General features: G+C 41.1%; 1 protein-coding gene across 1 annotated transcript in view; it reads left to right on the forward strand.

Annotated features, from left to right (window-relative positions):
• The window catches only part of LOC132575237 (ethanolaminephosphotransferase 1-like), a 72,698-nt gene that overhangs the window by 9,761 nt on the left and 40,823 nt on the right, over window positions 1-22,114 (forward strand). Inside the window, exon 2 of the mRNA XM_060243832.1 lies at window positions 14,092-14,160. Coding sequence (XP_060099815.1) covers window positions 14,092-14,160 — 69 coding nt within the window. The remainder of the gene's footprint in view (window positions 1-14,091; window positions 14,161-22,114) is intronic.

Below are 22,114 nucleotides of genomic sequence, written 5' to 3' on the forward strand. Positions count from 1 at the left end.
GACATTTGACTTAAAAGACCTAGAACTGTTGCCCAGAGAGAGTGCATCAGACACAGAGAATTATACTATTCTTCTCTACTTTGGGAATCCCCTCAATTCTTCTTAGAAACAAAGGGCACTTGATGTCCAAAGGATTTTTCCATCCCATGTTTACATGAACACTGTTTTGGCTCCTCTCTGCCCGGAAGTGAGATATGAAGAAGAAAGTCATCGGCTCAGATCACGCATGAGCCCTAAGAAGAACATAAGGGCAGCAATGAGCGTTGTCAACCAGAAAGACTCTGCTGTTTGCCAAGTTTTTTGCAAACAATAAATCTGTGCCTTACTTATCAGATCTGCTATCAGATGTGACTCCAGTGGAAGCGGGTATCCAAGATGCATTTGTGGAACTCCCCGAAAGAGAACAGCAATGGATCATAGACAGATTAGAGTTATTGAAAACCCAGTTGCTCAAGTGCAGATCAGAGTAGAACCGACGTGTTAGTTTTGCAGATGTTACACTGCATGAGAGCATAGAGGCAGACGGTGCTATCCTTACTGCAGTCCTTTCTAACCAGGAGCCAGATGGAGGGCTCCTTAAGGGGTTGGCAATGCAAGCAAGTCTGCACCAGAACTGCAACCCGGCCCTGCAGAACGGTTCTCAGATTGGAGTTAATGACAATTGTACACTGACAACCGAGCCCAGCTCAACTTTGATCTCACTGGTCCCCCATATGGAAGCACAAGTTAAATCCCCATGTTGTGACATTGGAAACTATCCATCCTCCCACGATACTGATTATACCTCACTATCCTCAATAGAGCCCCAAATCATCCCCAATTGTGATGATTTATTACATCTACCCACAGAGGCTCCTCTCCCAATAATGACATTCAAAAACTCCACCAAAAATGTCAGTGTATTTCTTGACCAGGGGAGAGTTCTGGATAAGATATCTGAGTTTAACTGACTGTTCAAAGGTGCCCAAGAACCACCCCTAAAGATTTTATCCTGGAATATTGCAGGTTGGAAGAAAAAGGTAACTAGCGCAGATTTTCGGACTTTCCTCAAACAATTTGATATTATATCATGCCAGGAAACTTGGGCTCAGAGTGAAATACAATTTAAAGGTTATAAGTCCTATTCCACGCCAGCAATTAAGCTTAAGCAAATGGACCACTGTAGAGCAGGCCTGTGTTGTTTAATTTCTTACCAGATTAAAGCAGAAACTTACCTTTCTGCCCCTTTGCTCTTCACTGGCCCAGGCGCTTTTGCTTAAACTATCAGCCCTTGTCTAAACAGAGGAGACCTTTCAGCACAATGGAACAGTTTTAGCATGTATATTGAGAACCTGGAGCAGGAGTACCCCTCTGCCAAATTTATAATGATGGGTGATTTTAACACTAGAATAGGTAATGATAATTACACGTTATGTAAATCCTTGGGTCTTGACCTGCATGACTCCCTCCCTGAATTTGTGATTTTTTCAAGGAACTCTTAATGACCCCCATGTTAATGCAGCGGGAGTATTTCTGGCAAATTTTTGTATCCCCCCCCCCCAATAGATCTATATTAAATGAGTCTATGCAACATGACTTGCTGGGGGATTACACATTTAGTTCCAGATTTGGCAGTAGTATTGTTGATTATGTTATTGTTTCTCCCAATCTGAGAAAATTTATTGTGGACTTTTTAGTGGGTGAGAGCTTGGACAGTGACCATTTTCCATTGATTACCTTACTGAAATTTGAGACTGTTAGCCATTCATCTCTGGGTCCTGTCGATATGCCTGCCCCTCCAAGAGTCAGATGGACAGAGACAGTTCGAGAAAGCATTAACCTGTTGCTCCAAACAAATAAATTAATGGAATTAAATCAGCAACTGGCCGAAGCTGCAGACCCTTCTGAGGCCCTTCAAATTTATAACAATATAACTTCTGCAATAATTAACTTTTATAAGCAGCAATCAACTGCTAAATCCAGTCCCCTTGTTTGGAAGACAGACCCATGGTATAATAAGGAATGCCAAAAATAAACGCCAACTGCGTGCAGTATATCGCACTTATCATAACAGCCTCGCTGCTAATATCCCCCTGAGCTACTTCGAACTGAAAAATAAGCTTAAAGATACAGTGACTCATAAGAAAAGACAATTATCTATTAAGAACTGGGATTTACTTATTAGTGCCTCTACTACCTCTAACAGTAAGCTTTTCTGGTCATTAGTTACTGGTGCTTCTGATGTGAAGAGCTACTGTTCTAGACATTCCATTCCTGCTGAGGTCTGGATAGACCATTTCCATCATTTATTTTTTGACCCTCTGACCATTGTATCTGATCAGCAAGAACAAATCCTTCCTGATCTACTTGAATGGCCCCCTGTTAGTCCTAATGAGATTAATAATCTAATCAATCATTTGAAGGCAGGGAGGGCCCCAGGCCCAGATGGACTCCCACCAGAATTATTTACAAAATTCTGACTGGTGGGCTTCCCCTCTGGTGACTCTCTTCACAGTGATCAATAAAACAGGGACCATGCCTGAATCATGGACAAATTCCATAGTTGTCCCAATTTATAAGAAGGGTGACCCACAAGAACCAGAGAACTATCGCCCAATTAGTCTGCTTGACATAGCAGGCAAATTATATGCGAGACACCTCTTGGGAGAACTCACTTCATGGATGAAAGAGCAAAATCTCCCAAGTAGGAAACAGATCGGATTTTGTCCTGGAAAGTCTACAATGGACCACTGTATAATTCTTAACCATCTGATAGAGAAATACAGTGGTAGAGGGGGAAGAAGGCTGTTTGTGGCCTTCCTTGATTTAAAAGGGGCATTTGACTCTATTCCCAGGAATCTTCTCTGGAACAAATTGGACATCATGGGTCTGGATAAACGCCTACTTTTTCTTATTCGTAAAGTGTATTCCCTTAATAGCTGTCAAGTGCGATATAATGACCTAGGTGCATTAACTTCAAAGATCATTTCCAATCAGGGAGTCAAACAGGGCTGTATTCTAGCCCCCTATTTGTTTAATTTATTCCTTAATGATCTGGCCCCCTCTCTAAATTCTATTGATAGTCACTCCCCCAAACTTGGGCCATCCATTATCCCTTTATTGCTCTACACTGACGATGCAGTTGTATTGTCACATTCGTAGAAGGGTCTCAAGCGCCTGTTACTCGCTTTTACTTCATACTGAGTTGTGCAGAACAACTCAGAATGACTCAGTACTGTTTCCTCATTGGTGCAGCAATTAACAGCAAATGTATAAAACTAGAACTATGCTGTACCACCTATCCTCTCACTATTATTGATTGTCTGTCGGAGCGTTATGATGGAGAGCTGTATATATGTATATAATAAACTTTGTATATAGTTTAAGAGCACAGTATGGTGTTGGCTGTGTTAAACTATTCCTCATCGAGTGAACTGGCAGAGGCAGACACAAATCTGCTAATCTCTACACCGACACCCTTATCAGGATAGAGTCTGCCCATATAATGGAAGGCACCTTGAAACGGTCGCCCATGTCTTACTTTATTGTGATTTTTATGGGGAAGTGCGGGACTGTATAATCAAACCTATTCTGTCTAATTTTTATGGATTACCTGAAGCGAAGTTAGTTTTTTTCTACTATCTGATCAATGTTCCTATATCACAAGCCTGGTTGCAAAGTACCTTTTGGCTGCCATAACAATCAGGGAGCAAAAGACTAGCTCCCCTTCTTCATGTTTGACGGGTTGTTATAGCTGAAACTCCATATAAATTTGCTATGCTGTACTTTTTATTTCTATGCCAATAAAGGTATTTGGATTGAATTGGATTGGATTTAAGAGACTCCACTAACTGGAACTGTAATGAACTAACACCAATAAAACATAAACAAAATCCTTCCCCCCTCCCCCTAGCGTTGTAGTACATTAATGCAATAAGCTCGGGCAAACAGCAAACAAACAGTTAAAGTAGGCTTTAAGAATTGTTTTTAACACAGCAAGTTATCTAAATGTAAAAAGCTAGTGAGTCATTAAAGAACGTTACGTAACAGAATGGTAGTCTTAACGTACCACAACTTTATTGTCCTTGGGTGGAGATGCAGGATGCTTTCTCTTCTGGGAGGACTTGGACGTGTCTCATAGCAACGGTACATGCAGGGACTGTAAAACAGCAAAACCTGAAGAAAGATCAGAGATGGTATAGAACTTGTCTTTGTAAGATACTTTAATGTTAGTGAGATTAACCCAGCGATAGCGTAGTTCGACATGCCTCAGGAAATCAGTAATTAGTTTTAAGTCCCGCTGCTTGGATAAAACTTCTCTGGGAAGATTGGGGAAAGCTTGTATGCAGTCACCTTTAAATTGTAGAGATCCATTATTTTGAGCCACCTCTAGTATTTCCCTTTTGGAATGCGCCTCCGGGATAACAGCTATGATAACGAGGCCTGACCCTGGATGGAAGATTAGGAGGGCCAAGGTGATACGCCACTGTAATAAAGGTTGTAACTCCCTAGTTCATTCCCAGTTCTTGTGCCAGCCATTCTGCTATAAAGGCTATTAAATCAGACTCAAACACCATATTTTCAGGAAAGCCTCTGAATTTTAAATAGGTTTGCCGGGCTGAGACTTCCCATTGAAGGACTCGGTCTTGCAGCGTACCATTTTCTAGACGGAGGTTACTTATGTCCTCTTGTAAATTAGTGCACATTTCCCTCGCCCCTTCCACCGGTTTACTCACATTTTGAAGAGTAAGCTTGAAATCTGCAAACTGGTTAGTCAGCGATTGTATTGAAGCCGCAATGGTTTCTTTAATTTTGAGTTCTACTGTGTTTAAGAGCGTAGTAAGGGCAGGATCGTTGATGGCGGGAATTATTGGTGGTGAGGAAGCTTCATCCAGCGCCATGTTGTCTGAGTTGGCCTTGTCAGGGGGGAGGCTGGATTGAGTCGCCTTGGGGAAGAAGGTTTTTATGTCTTTTCTTGCCATGTTAGATGGATGGGCTTTATCAGCGTCAGTTTTGCCCATTGTTTTATATAATTTGGAGATAAAAGATTGTCTTAAATGCCTGAAGATTGATATAATAGGGGGAGCTAGGGATGGAGCTCACAGATTATGCTGCCATTCTGTTCGGCGTCGAAGCCACGCCCCCCCTTGCTCCCCACTTTTGATGGAGTTCAGTTGACTCTTGCTTGGGGTTATACTTGACCCAATGTTTTTATGGAAGATGTGAATTAATGTAGCAGTTTTATATAAGGTAAGGGGCTATCTCTCAGGCTAGGATGAATTGGAAGATCAGACAGACGGACAGACAGATATATAGATAGATCTTCTAACTCAGCCTAGCCTGAGAGATAGCCCCTTACATTGATATGGCTGATATGGCCACCTGGATCCACAGCACAGTAACATCAAGACAAGGCTACTGTAGTGAACTGTGCATTGGTCTCCCCTTAAAATCAGAAGCTGCAGTTGATGCAGAACGCTGTGGCTTGGCTTTTATTGGGAGCAAGGTGGAGCTTGTATATTACTGCCACTCTGCAATTACTCAACTGGCTGCTCATCAGTTGCCAAGCTCAATTTAAGGTAGTAGCTATCCCACACAAAGCCCTTCATGGTCTTGGACCCTCATATCTGTGAGACTGCCTCTCCCCCTGTGCTCCACCACTACAGTTTCACTCATCTGAGCAGAACCCTCTTTAGTTACCAACCTGCAAATGGGCAAAATCATCAACTGCCTGTATGTGTGCCTTCTCCATCATGATCTCCACCTTTTAAAATGGCCTGCCTGAAGAGGTGTGGAAGGCTTCCACTGTCCTGGCTTTCCACAAACTACACAAAACTGAATTGCTTAAGAGGGCTTTTTAATGCAGGCTATAGCATTGCACTGTACTAAATGATCCATAAAACAGCTTAGATAAATTATTAGGGAATGCATTCTATCCTACTGTGCATAGTTTGATGAAACTAGGACCCTAATATGTAATTTTTGCATCATTTCCTGTATAATGTTAATACTTTTGATTTGTTTCAGTTCTGTTTTTAGATTTCTGGTTGGTTCTACAAACCTACTCCTATTGCATTGTTTACTGAATATCTCATCCTGTCAACTGTACACTATGTGTGCTCTACCTTGAGTCCAAGTGAAAATGTGGACTATGAATAATGTAAATAAATAATAAATAAAATTATAATCTACTTGCACTCTTAATGGTTATTTCTACACAATTGTACACTTAATGTATAGAATCTGACATTTTAAGTAGCCCTTAGTCCTCCAGATGCACTCACTTTATTTCCCATGTGAATAGTATACAACTGCTTCCAAACAGAAAGCAGCTAATTGGAGGGTTGGCAATATCCAGGTAGGGTCTGGAGCTTCACAGCTAAAATAATTAAATATAAAATAATAGCTTCTCAGTACCAGATTTCTAATAAGCCTGGACAAGGAAGAAAGCAGAGAGTGGATATGCAAGATCTTATAGCAGTGAATCCTAGGTACTGACTACTACAGGAAAATCAATTTTTCCAGTAAGTACTTGCTGTTTATAGCTTGCCTATAGAGTCAGTTTTGTAAGATCATATTTTGAACTTTAATAATTTAAAGCAATAAGTGCATCTAGTATCCATGGATTTATTTTCCTGTTTGGAAGTAAATAATGTAAAGACAGTGGGAGTCATTCCAACTCGAGCTAATTATGTTGGCTATGGACTTATTCCTGTTATCAATGATGCATGCTACCAGACACATGGGAAATTTATAACTCCTCCTCCTGGGGAGGAGCGGCAGTCTTATTAGAATGATTAACTCTAGCAATTAGCTCAGAGAGAGACTGAATCCAGAAGCTTTACTGTTCTCAAATCTATGTTAGAGCTGAGCACAAGGCATGTGACATTAACTATGCATAAGGGACATTGTTTTGCCTAGACTTCCTTGACACACGCATTACCCACACATTAGATGGTTAAATGTAAATGGTGGCCTACATGTGCAATTCCCAGTTTGCGTATGTACTGTATGACACATGAGATAGACAGCATGCCTTCAGGAAATATTTTATTTGTATGCCCTAGAAAGAAGCAGCTGCAGACTGGGATGGAGGTAAAGACAGTGCTCCTTCCACCATGAGAGAATGGTCCCTTTCAGACTGCCTTTGTAATCCATTTTGGTAACCAGATGCTAACAGATTTTTTTGTGTCACTTCAGACACAACCATTTTAGCAACCGACTGATTTTATTTACCTTTTCATAGAAAGCCACTTACATCCAGTCAGCAAAGTGGCGTTGAGCAGTTCTTTAGGTAAACTGGTAGAATTTTCCTTGATTGGATGTACAGTCTATGTGTACCAGAACATAGTTCCATCTCTTAAGAAGCTATGGCGAAACAAGGCTTGATATAGCTAGTTTGCCTGTTGGGTTGGCTGGGACCATGGCTGGGATCATATCACTGGAGACTATCACTATTATAATTCTATCTGAGATGTGACTGGAATAAATCTTCAGTTAAGTTATTTAAATGAGACTAGTTTCTGTATTCAAATACTTCAATACTGGTTGTGAATTTTTGTAAGACTGTTTATGCTTTGTATAATTTCCTTATATGGTGCAATTCCCATTGTTTGAAGATTATTTTATTGTAATAAAGTATGTAGAGAACATACTCATCCAAAATTATGATTTATTGACTTTAATATATTTGTGATTTTTAAAAATATATATATACACACATAGATTTATTTTGGGCTTTTAAAGTTCATAGTATGGGAAAGTAAGGAGTAGGAGTGGGCAAAAAGATTCTGGAAAAGGAGAAATTTGAATTGCCTGTAAAAACGGAACATGTTATCCCACGTAGCTGAAATTTGCCAGAGAGATTGCTTGGTCCGAGTCCTAGACATTTCATCCCAATTAGATAGAAAACTCCTAGCCAGAAATGTGTTTCCAACTTAAACAAAAAAATAAAAATAGAATAAGGAATAAGAAGAGTAATGATAAAAAGAAAAGAAAACTGACCTAAAGTAACATAAAATGTATATTTATTTCCTTGTTATTTATTATCAGTATTTACCTATTTAAACAATTTTAAAAGCTCTGGGTTCCTTTCAGAGCAACAAAACTAAAATGGTTTCTGCTGGCAGTTTTGCATCATAACAACTAACAAACAGATATTTAACTCTTAAAATAATGATAATTACATATAGTTTATATGTTGATATTTCAGTTTTTATAAATTGCTTTGTGTGTTTTTTTAAACTGAAATAATAGGTTAAATATTATAAACATTGAATTGTTGTTTGGATCCATTAAAATACATAAAGTAAGATAGGATGGAAATAAAAATAAGCAGTCATCATTTCAGTTTTAAAACCGCCATGTTTAGCAGAAAGTCACAAAACTAAAAAAGTGTTTTTTCTGGCTTAGATTTATCAAAGCAATTATAGAACATGTTTTTTCTTCAAAAATAGATATCAAGCAACATTATTTTGTCTGCTGCTGTGCCCAAGATCGTTTTGTACCTGCATTATTTATAGTGCTGTCCTTGAAGTAAATATCAAATTTTATGTTATCTTATTCTAACATCATTTCATGCATAATTAACATCTAAAATAGTGACTTTCACTATAGGATATTGATTCTCTTTACCTATTTTGGGCAATGCTGGCTCTCTCCATGGTTTCAAACATTATTTTCTACATCAGTCGAGCTGCTTTCAAGAGAAATTCAATAACATATTTATAATTAACATAAGTTAGGCTTGATGTTGAATGAGACAAGTTTGCCTGTGTATTTCTAATGGAACCAGTGCTTTGTTCTCATTGGCCATGCAAATGTTATTAGCTGCATGTGTATCTGTCAGTAAGTATACATACATACAAAACATGCAAATAGACATGCAAGGCAAAATTGAGCCTCTCCTTGACTATCTCCCCACCAAGGTATCAGAATTTTATTTTTTAAAAGCTGGCAATATTAAATGGGATCCATGCCTTCCTTCTTTCAGCAGGTTTTAGAGAAACATAAGAGTTTGACCTATGAAAATTCTGCCTGCTACCCTGACCTAGATAGCCCAGGCAAACCCAGTCTCATCAATTGGAAGTCGAAGCAAGGTCAATTCTGGCGAGTACTTAGATGGGAGACCTCCTTGGAATGGCAGAGGCAGGGGCAAGCTTTATTCAGCCACCTCTCTGAATATTCTCCAGGCCCCCAGTAGGGGTCAGTCATCAGAGTCTCCATGACTTCCAGGTACACATATGCGCACAGACACACAAAAAAAGAAAAGAAAATTCTACCTGCTGCAACCAAACTCATTAGGTACTTTTTCATTTCCTCTGTTCTGTTTAAGATCAGCCAGCACTGCATAGAAAGACAGCTGGTAGAAGAAGCTATCGAGGAGTCATTTCCCTTGAAATTGAAGGGCAGATGTACAGTTTCTATTGCCTTTAAGGAACATTTTACACTGTCATTCAAAACAAAGTTACTCAGTTCCAAATTTATTTAAATCAATTTTCTCAGAAGGATGTAACTTTTAAGAAGTCCTATTCAGGTCCACTTGGAAATATGTTGCATATTATTCAATGGTGCCTAGTCCCTGGAAAGCACCTTAGGATAAAATAGCATAAAATAGATTCTACTGTAGACCTCTGAGGCAAATAAAGCCCTAGTGTGGGGGATTACAGTATTATCATTTGAGTAAAAGACTTCCTGAGCTCTGAACTATTGGTGTGTCTTGGAGTAAATATTAGGGTTCCAAGCCTCTCGCTGGGGGCAGGGTTTCCCCTAGTTTGGGGGCCTCCAACCTACAAGCATGGAGCTAGCCAGCAGTAGGATCCCCACCCCAAAAAAGCTCCATCTACGCCCAACATGCCATGCATGATGACAGCACCCAGAAGTGATGTCATTGTGCCAGGCATGTTGGGTGCAGGATGCTCTATCATCCAAGTAAAAACTCTATGGCACCATAGAGTTTTTTACCCAAATGCTAGAGCATCCTGCACATGACATGCCCAGTGTGATGGCATCACTTCCAGGTGACATCATCACTTCTTGCACACAAGAGACCTCCCTCTCTGGCAGTCAGATAAGACCTGGCAATCCTGCTAAATATTTGAGAAGTTCTGCTTTAAAAGTACTAAGAATTATAAGAAACTGTAGTAAACATTAATAAAAATGTGTATTAGGTTGATCCAACTGATATCAGATACCTAAATTTCCAGAAAGTCTGTATTAGTAAGACTGCAAGCTGTCAGGATGCTGGATACAACCAAAAATGGCCTTTAACGGTGTGTTGTTCCTAGGCTTAGTGTGGCCTACAGGCTCCAGGGAAGCCTGTAGTAAGGTAGCTACAGGGCCTACTTTTCCCAGGATTCCCTCCTGTTCCTCTGATTGGGTGGGCAGAAATTTAGGAGGAAAAACTTGCCCAGAGGAGTGGGACCTGGGAGGAAAGAATAAATAAGCCTAGCTGGAGAGAGAGGGTGTTCTCTCTGAAAAGGTTGAGCTCGAGACAGGCTGCAGCAGGAGGGTTCCCTTACCCATGGGGTGGTGAGTCTGTTTGGCAGCTCCGTAGCCAGGATTTGGGAAGTTGGGGGGCCTCAGTTTTTTTAAGGGGCACTCAGTGGCCTCATCCCCTTAACCTTCCATCCACAATCATGCTGCCAGTGCCCCTCCAGCCTTCCCTTCCCTGCCAGTCTCCTCACCACCACGGCCTCCCTTCCCTCATCACTAAAATTGCACGGAGGGGTAGCTGAGACAGCCTCCAGCCTCTGGCGCAATTTAAAGGGCATGCTGATCAACTGATTGGCAAAGCCTTTAAATGGCGCCAGAGGCTGGCTCCTCCTTCTACTCCCATGGCCCCATCCAAAGGTCCAGCCAACTGGTCTGAAAACCAGAGCTGGGAAGGCAATGTGGCCAAAGGGACAGAAGGGAGGGAGGGAGGAATCGGGCAGCAGAAGCCAAGTGGAACCCTTCCCATACACCCCTTATTTCTGCCTGGCCAGACCGGAAGGGGGCCATGAGCATCTGCCCAGGAGGAGTCCAAAGACCCAGGAGAGGCAGTGTTTCTTCAGGAAGCATCAGGCTTTATTGTGAAGACAGTGACTGAAGGCTGGCAGAAGCCTGGCAGAGGGGATACCTCGGGCAAAGGCTGGAGCATGCATGGGTTGGGGAGGAACCCAGGAGCTGTGTGGGGAAAGGCAGTGGGGCATGCCTTTGCACCAACAATGTCCTCTTCTTCTTGCCCCCCACCGTAGCACAGCCTGCTTGGGGGAAGCAGCAGCTGCTTTCCCTGCTGCTCCTCCACCCATGATTCCGCTGCTCCTCTACTCACACATGTCATTTAGAGGCCCCGCCAATCAGCTGGGGGCAAGTTGGAGGGGTCAGGTAGGGCTTGATAGTCAGGGGGCCTTGCATGTAAGTCAGAGCTGTGCTCTGTGAGCCCCCTCATGGCTATGGGCCTGCTATTTGGGATTAGAGGAAGGAGACGTATAGCTAGTTGCATCAGGGCTTCTATTGCTTTGTTATCAAATATTTTTATGAACTAAAAGATCATAAAAGTTTTTATGACCCACTTGTTTTGAGCACTTACAATAAACTTATGTTGTTATACTGCCTGGGTCCTCATATCTCTCCAGTCATGGATAAAAGGTATTTTGTTAAGAAGCAAGACACAGGTAAGGGAGGGTGCTCTGAGCCCTCCCAAACAAACCCTTACCAGAGTGGTGGCAGCCTGTAGAAAGTCCTTTCTTGTCCCCTGCTGCATGACAAATAGGTAACTAGCTAATAGGTGCAGGGTAATCTTAGGGATTGTCTCACAGTCTAGAGCAAGGATAACCAAACTGTGAGTTTATGGAAGAGGTGGGAAGCTGGTAATGAACAACAGCCCACTCCTTGCAAAATGGCAGCAGGATTATAGACACCAGTAGAAACCAGTAGGATTTACCGTAATTGGTAGGGCGCCAATCCCCAGGTGGAGGCAGGGGATGATTCTGTAATTGCTGTCAGCTTTAATGACCTGCAATGACTTTACTATGTGTGGCTAGATTCAGTTAGTTGAGAGGAGCAGCAGAAGTACCTCTGTCATGCTCTGGGTACCTCTCCCGGTCTCCCGGCGCCGCCGTCGCCCCTCCCGGGCACTCTGGGGCGTTCCCCGGAGGTCTCAGAAACAGGGGTGGGAGCCAGGTTACTTCACCGCAGGCCCCCGTTCCCCTCCTGGCTGTGCTGCGGCTCCTGTCCCTCTCTCTCACGAGGCAGCCTCAATAAGCACCGGCCAGCTTCCTCCCCAACCTCCTCCTTCCCTCCCTTTATCCCCCCGTCTCAGTCCTCCCCCCTCCTGGGTTCTGCCCCTCTCTGGCTCCTCCCCCCCTTCAAAGCCCCAGACACCCGGGAGAGGCGGGCCGGGGCTGGGCTGCCTGGGCGTGCCTCGGGCGTCTCAGACTTCTGCAGCGTGCTGGGGTGTGGCGTCTCTCGCCGTCACGGGTCAGGCGGCTCTCCTCCTCTCTGCCCGGCGCTGGGCTCAGCTTCTCCCTCCTGCTCGCCGACGTCTCGCTCTGGCCAGGCTCCTCGGACCCGGAGACGGGCGCGGTGGCTGAGAGGCGCCGTTCGGGCGGCTGTTGGCACTCCGTCAGCCCAGGTGAGGGGTGGGGCCGCCGCGGGGGCTTGGGAAGGTGTGGGAGGCTCTCGGGGCGGCGGGGGCCGGGAGTGGCTGGCAGGCGCCGGGGGGGTCCCCCTTGCGTAGTCCTCGCCCGGGCTGGGCAGGACAACCTCCTAACAGAAATTCCAGCACAGCCTAACTGAAATTTGGTTTTAATAACTTCTGGAAAGGCTAAATGTAAAAAAACCCCAGCACCATACAGATGCAGCACTAACAGATTTCTTTATATGCTCTATGAGCACCATATTAAGGACTTGTAAGGCTGGCAGGACATTATTTGGAATTTAATCTTTTTGTTCCTACAGACTATGTCCAGGATACACAACCTCAATGTCAGCAGTACTAGTATTTGTCATGCTGTCCTCATTTATTACGAAACATACATTACTTTATCATAATGTTTTTACATTATAAAATTTTTCCATATATTTATATTTGTGATTTGTTTATGATTGAACAAATTGAGTAACTGATTAAACACAGATGTATGGGGAGGGAATTATGTATCCATGCCAAAAATGTATTGACATATTGGTCTTATTGAAAGTAATTGACAAGAATTGGAATAAATTGGCCTGTCCTGCTACTGTAGATCCTCTGTAAAATCTGATACTAATTTCTGTTTGGGGGTTGTTATCCTCACTTCATAACTGTCTATAATTGACTGTTCAATTTTGCTAGAGGCAGTACATGGCTTAGTGTGCCTGCCAGCTCTAATATGCACACAAGTAAAAACATGTGCACCGATTCAAAGTTATTTTACTTTGTAGTTAGCAGTATGAACAAAATCAATCAGTGGGAGACAATGTTCAACTTAATATAGCATCAAAATTGAATATAACTGGCAATATTACAGATTGTATATATATCCACCTGCTATTAGTACAGAAGCTGCTTATATTTTAATTCCAGTTTTATAACAAAGCATGAAAGAGATGTTGCTATCCTTTTTCCAGATTTAATTAATGGCAATTCCACAAAGAAAAAAGAAAAAAGGAACAAGCACATCATAGAAAGGTTGTTTACTTTGCAGAAGTGGCTGCTAACACCCCTGATAAATGTGTAACAAAATATATTGTCTGTTATGGTGATAGTTAATCAGTTTTAATATGTTGTTATATTTTTATTGTCTGCATATGAAAGGCATATAAATTAGATTTCCAGATTATTATGGCGTGCTTGTATCATATTGTAATTACTACTTCAATTACTGTGAATTGCTAATTTTTAAACAGTAAATGTAAAGCTGTTTTTCAGAAAAAATGCCTGTTCTTAAAAGGTATTTACATTGCCATATTGTAAATCAAAACTGAAGTGATCATGTCAACAAGCATACTAAACAAAAACATGTTTATATTGTCAACTATGAGTGCATGGAAAACTTTACTTTAAAATACCACCCTTCTTTAACACCAAGCAAACTCAGCTTTTCAAAATGTTCTGTTTTAATGCATATGTATTTGTTTTGCTTGCAGTACAGTGCTGTGGATTCAAACCCTTTATCTGTATATATCATGCAGCCATTATGGAACAGAATTATAAAGGTAAGAGTCTTATTGTATTGAGGGTAATTAAATTATGCTTGGAATATGATTTCATGACATCCTGTGTTTAGATGATGGTCTGTTTTGGAACAGTTAATAAAAAGCTAAATATAAAAACAATGACTATAATTACCATTTAAATTACATTATGATTTTAATACCAAAACAGCCCTGATAGGTCAGGATAGACATGAAAACAAAAGGTTTTTTACTTTATTTACAATATTTCTGTTCCACCTCTTCAGACCCGTGTTCAATGTGGCTTGCAGTTAAAAAAAAACAATATAAAACCCAAGCTATTAGATATTTATTTAATTTATTTAAAACATGTTATGCCACCATTCTACCTGATCAGGGTCCACAAAGTGGCAAACATCAGTTACATTAAAACATTTAAGCAATTAAAATTATAAAGTAATTCAATTAAAACATATAAACAACAGTAGAAGGAGGGCCAGACATAAGCAACGTAAAAACTGTCCGTAAAATAGAAGACTATTCAGAAGCTGGTAACATAAAATACCTTACTAAAAGCCTGGGTAAAAATTTGTGTTTTAGCCTGATGCCTAAAAGAAAGTATTGTAGGCTCCAGGCAATGCTCAAGAGGGAGGGATTTAGAATGACAAGGTTCTACTATGAAAAATGCTCTGTCTCTGAAGGCAGGGACAGAGAGAGCAGAACTTAGTGGATCTTAACTGAAGGGCTGGATAGTTCTGGAGGAGGTGGTCTTTCAGGTACTTTGGTTCTCAGTCATGTAGGGCCTTTATAGGTAAGCACCAGCACTGTGAATTCTGCCTGGAAACATGAGTAGCCAGTGCAGATCTTTCAGCACAGGGGCAATATGATCTCTGTGACTAATTCCTGATAATAGTCTGCTCACTGCATTTTCCAATTGAAGGTTTCAAACCATATTCAAAGGCAGCCCTATGCAGCACACATTACAGTAATCTTACTTGGATGTGATTAGAGCATGGACCACTGTAGCTGAATCACACTTTTTGAGGAACAGTCATAGCTAGTGAACCAGCCAGAGTGGATAGAAGGCACTGTGTGCCATGGAGGAGACCTGAGCCTCCAACCGTAGGCCAAGATCTAGGAACAGCCCTGAACTATAAACCTGCTCCTTCAAGGGAAATGCAAGCTTCTCCAGGGCAGACTGGATCCTCAATTCCTGAACAGCTTCTCTATTGACCAACAGCACCTCATTCTTTTCTGGACTAACTTTAGAGTTGCCAAGTCCAATTCAAGAAATATCTGGGGACTTTGGGGGTGGAGCCAGGAGACATTGGGGGCGGAGCTAGGAGCAAGCATGATTGAACTCCAAGGGAATTCTGTCCATCACATTTAAAGGGACAGCACACCTTTTTTAAATACCTTCCTTCCATAGGAAATAATGAAGGATAGGTGCACCTTCTTTTGGGGTGCATAGAATTGGACCCTGTGGTCCAATAGTTTTGAAACTTGGTGGGTATTTTGGGAAGAGGCACTAGATGCTATACCGAAAATTTGGTGCTTCTACCTAAAAAAACAGCCTCTCCCAGAGCCCCCGATACCCGTGGATCAATTCCTCATTATTCCCTATGGGAATCATTCTCCATAGGAAATAATTGCCCAGTAGACATTTCCCTCCCCCCCCCCAGTGCTTTCTGATGACCCTAAAGCAGGGGGGCCCTCCAAACCTGGGGATTGGCAACCTTCTCTCTCTCACACACACACTTACTGCGTCTGGTTCCTCCACAACGACATCTGAAAAGAACAGGGGCTACGCTGCTCTCTCTCTCTCTCTCTCTCACACACACACACACTTAGTTGTTCTGAAACGAAAGCAAAACAAACCGAGGGACTGTGTTGCTGACCCTTTCCATGAAAAACTTCCTGCTCAACTTTAAAGGCACACAGACACATACACATTTTGAAATGGACCTGTTTGCAGGTTTCTAAACCTGCCCAAGATCTAGAGCTGCATGGTGGCTGTGGTGTGGGGCTTCCCCTGCCAGCCAGCTGGCGGGGGGAAGCCTGTAAAGCCGAGGGATCCCCCGCTGGGACCTGGGGATTGGGAAACCTAACTAAGCTTCAGTTTGTTGGCCCTCCTTCATCCCATTGCCTTCTCTGGAAACCTTTTTGGAACTACTGTAGAGCCACCTGGCTTAGTGGTTAAGAATAAACAGAGCAGGCTGTCATCCGCATATTGGTGACACCTCACTGCAAATCTCCATATGACCTCTTCCAGTGGCTCCATGCAGATGTTAAATAACATGAGGGATAAACTGGAGCCCTGCAGGACCCCATAGTATAATGTCATGGGGCTGAGAAGCAGTTGCCCAATCCCACCTTCTGGAATCAGTTCGTCAAGTAAGAGCAGTTGGTCAAGTAAGAAGCATGATTCCCCCTTCTCCCAGCCCAACCAGCCTCTTCAGAATGGTATCCTGCTTGATGGTATTAAAAAAACACTGAAAAGTCTAGGAGAAACAATAGTACTCTCTAGCAAAAATAATTGGTTAGGGCAACAAAGGCTGTTTCTGTCCCAAATCCTGGCCTGAATCAAGATTGAAATGGGTCCAGATAATCCATTTCCTCCAAGACTGTCTGAAGCTAGGAGTCAACCATCCAGTTGAGCATCTTGCCCAATAATAGAATATTAACCACTGGACAGTAGTTGCTTAGGTCATTTGGTCCAGGGATGCTTTTTTCAGAAGAGGTTTCACAACCACCTCTTTTTCAAAACAATTGGAACTATACTAGCCCACACAGACGCATTTATTACCTCCTGTTAGCCATGAGGGGCAAGGGGCAAGAATGAATGCATAGTTCAAAGCACCTTGTCCACTTGAAAGTAATCCATACAACTAAGATCAGACTGTGGTCCAATAATATCCTTAGTCATCACAACAACAGTGGTGTCTAAGTAATTGTGAATGCAATCAGTTTTATCAACAAAATATTGCAAATGAGTCACAGCAGGCTTGTATGTTTTTTGAATCAACATCCCCTGATGCTTGAGATAAAAGCCACTGCACAACCTTGAAAAGCTCAGTTGGACAGTGTTGTGCAGGCAAGCAAAAAAGGCAAGCTTGTTTCACTGCTCTCACTGCCACAGCGTAGGCAAGATAATGCAATCTCAACTGTGTTCAGTCACATTTGTTTCAAGTTTTTCTGCACTTGTGCTGTAAGCATCTGACCAGCCATTTCAAAATCTGAAGCTCCTCAATAAACCAAGGGGCATTCCAGAATCCATGGAAGGAGAGATGGCACTCATGGGCAATAATGTCCAAAGCTTTGGTCATCTCTGAATTTTACGGGTCAGTTAGGGCTACAACAGGAATACCAATTGAGCTGAATGGAAATTCTCCAAAAAATATAAGGAACCCCTCTGGATCCATCAGTCTTCTGGTGTAGACCATTCTATATAAGGATAGTAACAGGAAAATTCGGGGTGGGGAAAATTAAACCAGAGATTTTTCTTGTCCCTTTCTGCATTGTGAGAGCCCAGAAACTACAGTGGTTTTTACCTGGACATTGTGGTTGCAATCCAGGGTCCCTTGTTTCCACTAATCTTCCATTGTCAGCTATTGCAGACAAACCCCCAAAGTACACAGGTCACTTTTCTTCCCTTGGTGACAGCAGGAGGACCTGTTTGCAAACATGAAAGCAATTCTGAACACCACAGAAGAAAAGCAAATCCTGAACATTTTCTATATATTCAGAATTTTGTTTTCAAGTTAAAGGTATTGTGACTGAGTGACATAACACTAGCTATTTTCAGGGCTTTTTTTCCGGGGGAACACAGTGGAACAGAGTTCTGGAACTCATAGTGGAAATAAAATCCTCAAAAAAGGTTTTAAAAGTTCATGAGGGATACCCATGTGTTTCTCCTTCATTTCCCTCTTGAGAGTTCTGGTGCCTCTTTTTCCAGAAAAAAAAAGCCCTGGTTATTTTAGAAAAGATATACAATACATTAAAAAAAGTTTAGAATGCTCAGAAAATTAGCAGGGTTTTTAATTAGTCTACCAGTATGTTGGCTGACTGTATGACATCATCTTCCAGTATACTCTTTATCTAGAGCTGGAACATATAGAAACCATTATGTATATCTGTTAGGGTTTTTGAGATACTTTAGCAGAGTTGCGTGGAGAGAACCACAATAAACAAGCCAGGCACACATTTTAGCTTAAGAATAAAGTAGTTTACTTTTACTATGAGGAAAGGGTAACTGGGATTACTAGAAAACAAATAAGGATTCAATATCCTTACTAGCTTCTAAGCTACATCTCGACTCTATGGAGTCCAAACTCTAACTGCATGGAGATCTGAGGGCTTAGACAAAGGGCAATAAAACTGACCAAATGGTTTCCCCCAGACCACCTCCCAAATATATGGATTAGCCAATTAGGGCTTTCCTTCAATGGTCACTATACGTATCGACACCTAGCCTGAGTGGGAAGTACGTGCAAACATTCTCATTGGCTATACCTCTCACTGGCTAAACATCAGCATGCATATACATTCATTTAATTAACTCATGACAACAGGAAGTGAAGTTGCAATAGAAAATCCAACAATATCATTTATGTTTCATGTAACATACCATAAGTAAACTGTGTGTGCTCACTTAAAGGCATTTGCTCCAAGCAGCACTGTTTTCCTTAAGAAAATGAAGATAAAAGCCATTACCATGATCATAGAAGAGAAGAACTAAAATCTCATATGTGCAAAAGAATCTGAATAGTTTTTTTACAAAAATATAATTGCTTTCACCGAGATTTACTACTCTTGGAGAAAAGCCATAGCCAATAACACTCAACATAAACCTGTACATCTGTATTGATCTTGGAGGAAGTCATAATACATAAAGTGCATCTTAGAGAGTGATTGTAATATTGGAAAAAATACTTGCATATTGACTATAGTTTTATATTTTTCATTTTTTTGTTATTTAGAATATATCCGTTTAATAAAGATTGTATTATCTCTAGGTTATGGATTCAAAATATTACTTTTATATATCTTCCCATTAACCTGATTCAAATGGTATGCATATTCCTAAAGCAAGTCACAGTGAAAGGAAAAATATTTGCCCTCATCCTGTAATAACTCTTATATCATTAATTATTTTAGAGAAATGTTAGGAGGATAATGTAGTAAGGGGGTGGGGAAGAGCATTTCCACATTTTTAATGGGTTCTTTCCCCATATTGCTTTGGTTTGTCCCCTAATTTCCACACACAGTTTGATGCCTTTAGTATTCACTCCCCCATGCACACTTGTTTCTTTTTTTAAAATTACTTTTAACCCAGTCTTCTTTGGAAGCTGACTTTAAGTCACCCTTTTTCTCATGAGTAATGTTTCTGTTGGTTCTCTTTATCTGGTCCACTCCCACTCTCCTCTAACTCACTTTGATAATCGGACTGTAGTCATCATCAAACCACTCTCTCACCTCCCCCCACTGAAAACTAGTGGTTTCATTTTCTTTTTAATTTATATCATTTATTAATAATACATTACTAGAGCATTGTAACAATAGGCCTAGCAGGGTTTCTGAATATACAGGTTTCATTTTTTTAAAGTAAGTCTCTAGCCTTTGTTCTTGCTGAGATATGCCTTTTTCCTTATATCCCTGCAACAGAAGTGGTTAAAGATTTATTTTATAAAAAATAAAAGCTGGGAATTCAGAGAGCTCGCTAAGCCTATTCTTACAACGCTCTGTCAATATATAGATATTATAATGACTTTTTTAAAAGGGGGGGAGATGCTGATGCCACCAGTGATACCACCAATGAAGACAGCACTCCCTTGAAATCCTCGTTGCTGAAGGCATACGCAGAAGAAAATAGACTCCACAACTAGGGTTGCCAGTCCCCAATTGGGGGCAGGGGATCCTCTGGTTTGGAGACCTTCCCCCTGCTTCACGCTGAGCAGAAAGTGTGTGTGGGGGGGAACATCTGTTTGACACCCCATATGGAGATTTGTCCTTTGCAAACACAGGATAGCCACCCTTGAACATATGAAGCTGCCTTATACGGAATCAGACCTTTGGTCCATCAAAGTCAGTATTGTCTTCTCAGACTGGCAGCGGCTCTCCAGGGTCTCAAGCTGAGGTTTTTCACACCTATTTGCCTGGACCCTTTTTTGGAGATGCCAGGGATTGAATCTGGGACCTTCTGCTTCCCAAGCAGATGCTCTACCACTGAGCCACCATCCCTCCCCAAGTTTAAGCTTAAATTTAAGCCACCCTTAATCTTCCAATGTATGTGAATTAAAACATTTAATAGATTTTACCAAGGCATCAGAGATTCCTGAATCTTCAGTATTGTTGTTCTTACGTTTAAAAAATTCAGATTGTCAGGGACCAAATTCTCACAAGATTCTTTTAAACATGGGAATGCTGTGATGGCTGTTCCATGTCAATGAAATGTAAGATCTATTTACAACAGCACATTTTACTTTTTCCCTCAGGAAATTACTATGTAGTAAGTACATGCCATAATCTAGTCTTTAGGCACATCCTCCTATCTATTGTTGCCTGATTACTCATAGTTGGTTTTGAAATATTTGTTTTGAACCAGTCATGTAAAATAGGAAACAGAAAACTTCCTGTTTCATTTCCCATCTTTCAGTCTGTGTGTATTCTAATCTCTTTCAGTTCTCACTCTCATCCTTGAAAATGTATTTATATCATGCCATTATTTATAGCATGTTTAGCTATGAAATAGTCATTTCAATGGTAATTACAGTGCCTATATTTCTAGTTTGGTCCCACATTAACTTTAGCACTAAAATATTTCAGTATTTTGGTATACCGGTATATTTTCCTCCATCACTTTAGTCAAAGAGAAAACTGTTGCTGTTGATCTTTACCAGGGTTGTTTTTTTAAAGCAAGAATGCACAGGAATGCAGTTCCGGCTGGGCATGAGGGGTGTGTGGCCTAATATGCAAATGAGTTCCTGCTAGGGCTTTTTCTTCAAAAATAAAGCCCTGATTACCTCATCTCAGCTGAAGAGGGAAATAATTATCTGTGCTAAGAGTGGGGAGAATTTAGATTGTAGTCCATTGGTGGACTCCCTAGTCTGACTGCTGAGACAGTTGCAAAGAATGATAGACTTGGTGAATTTTGATCTCGTGGTGTTAATAGTTAGAAAATCATATTAGATCTAGAAGACCCAAGTTTAAACCTGCACTCTATCATGGAATTTACTGGGTGACCCCTGGCGAGGTACATACTCCTACCTCTCCTAACGTACCTCTCAGGGTGTTGTGGAGATATAAGGAAGGAATTATGTAAGCTGCTTTGGGTCCTCATTATCAGGAAAAAGCAGGGTGTATATGAAATAAATAAACAAGGATCATGTAACTCAGATTATTTATGCCATAACTGTTCAGAGACTTTGAGTATACATTTTACTTTGTGCTTTTGAAACAGATTGGCAGAATACAGATATTCTAGATAGAGTATTAATAAGTAGATATTCCTATTAAGTTTGTTTCTACAGCACTATTTCAGTACAAATTATTATACAAAGTTCACCATGGATAAAGCCTGATGTTAAATAGAGTATAAATATCTACTGAATATATACCATCATAGAAAGCTACTTGCACTTGAGAAACTTAAGCAACTATTAATTAATGCCAAGTTTTCATGGCTAGAATACCTGTACATACAGGAAAGTATAATGAAAAATGATTTTTTTGTAGTATCAAATTATTAGAACATTAGTCGACTTTGAAAGAATGATACATAATGCCAACAACTTGGGTAAAGGAACTCTGTTACAAATATACACTACTTCACTATAACTTGCCTGGCAGGGGACACCTTGATCACAAAGGAGGTTTTCCCGGGGTGAGACTCATCCATTGCACTCCAGGTATACTGACCTCTGCAGGAAACTCGACTGCATGATTTGTATTTCACTATAAGAAATAATAATATCATATGTGAATAAATAGAGAAAAC

This window comes from Heteronotia binoei, chromosome 7 (assembly GCF_032191835.1).
Source record: "Heteronotia binoei isolate CCM8104 ecotype False Entrance Well chromosome 7, APGP_CSIRO_Hbin_v1, whole genome shotgun sequence".
NCBI lineage: Eukaryota > Metazoa > Chordata > Lepidosauria > Squamata > Gekkonidae > Heteronotia > Heteronotia binoei.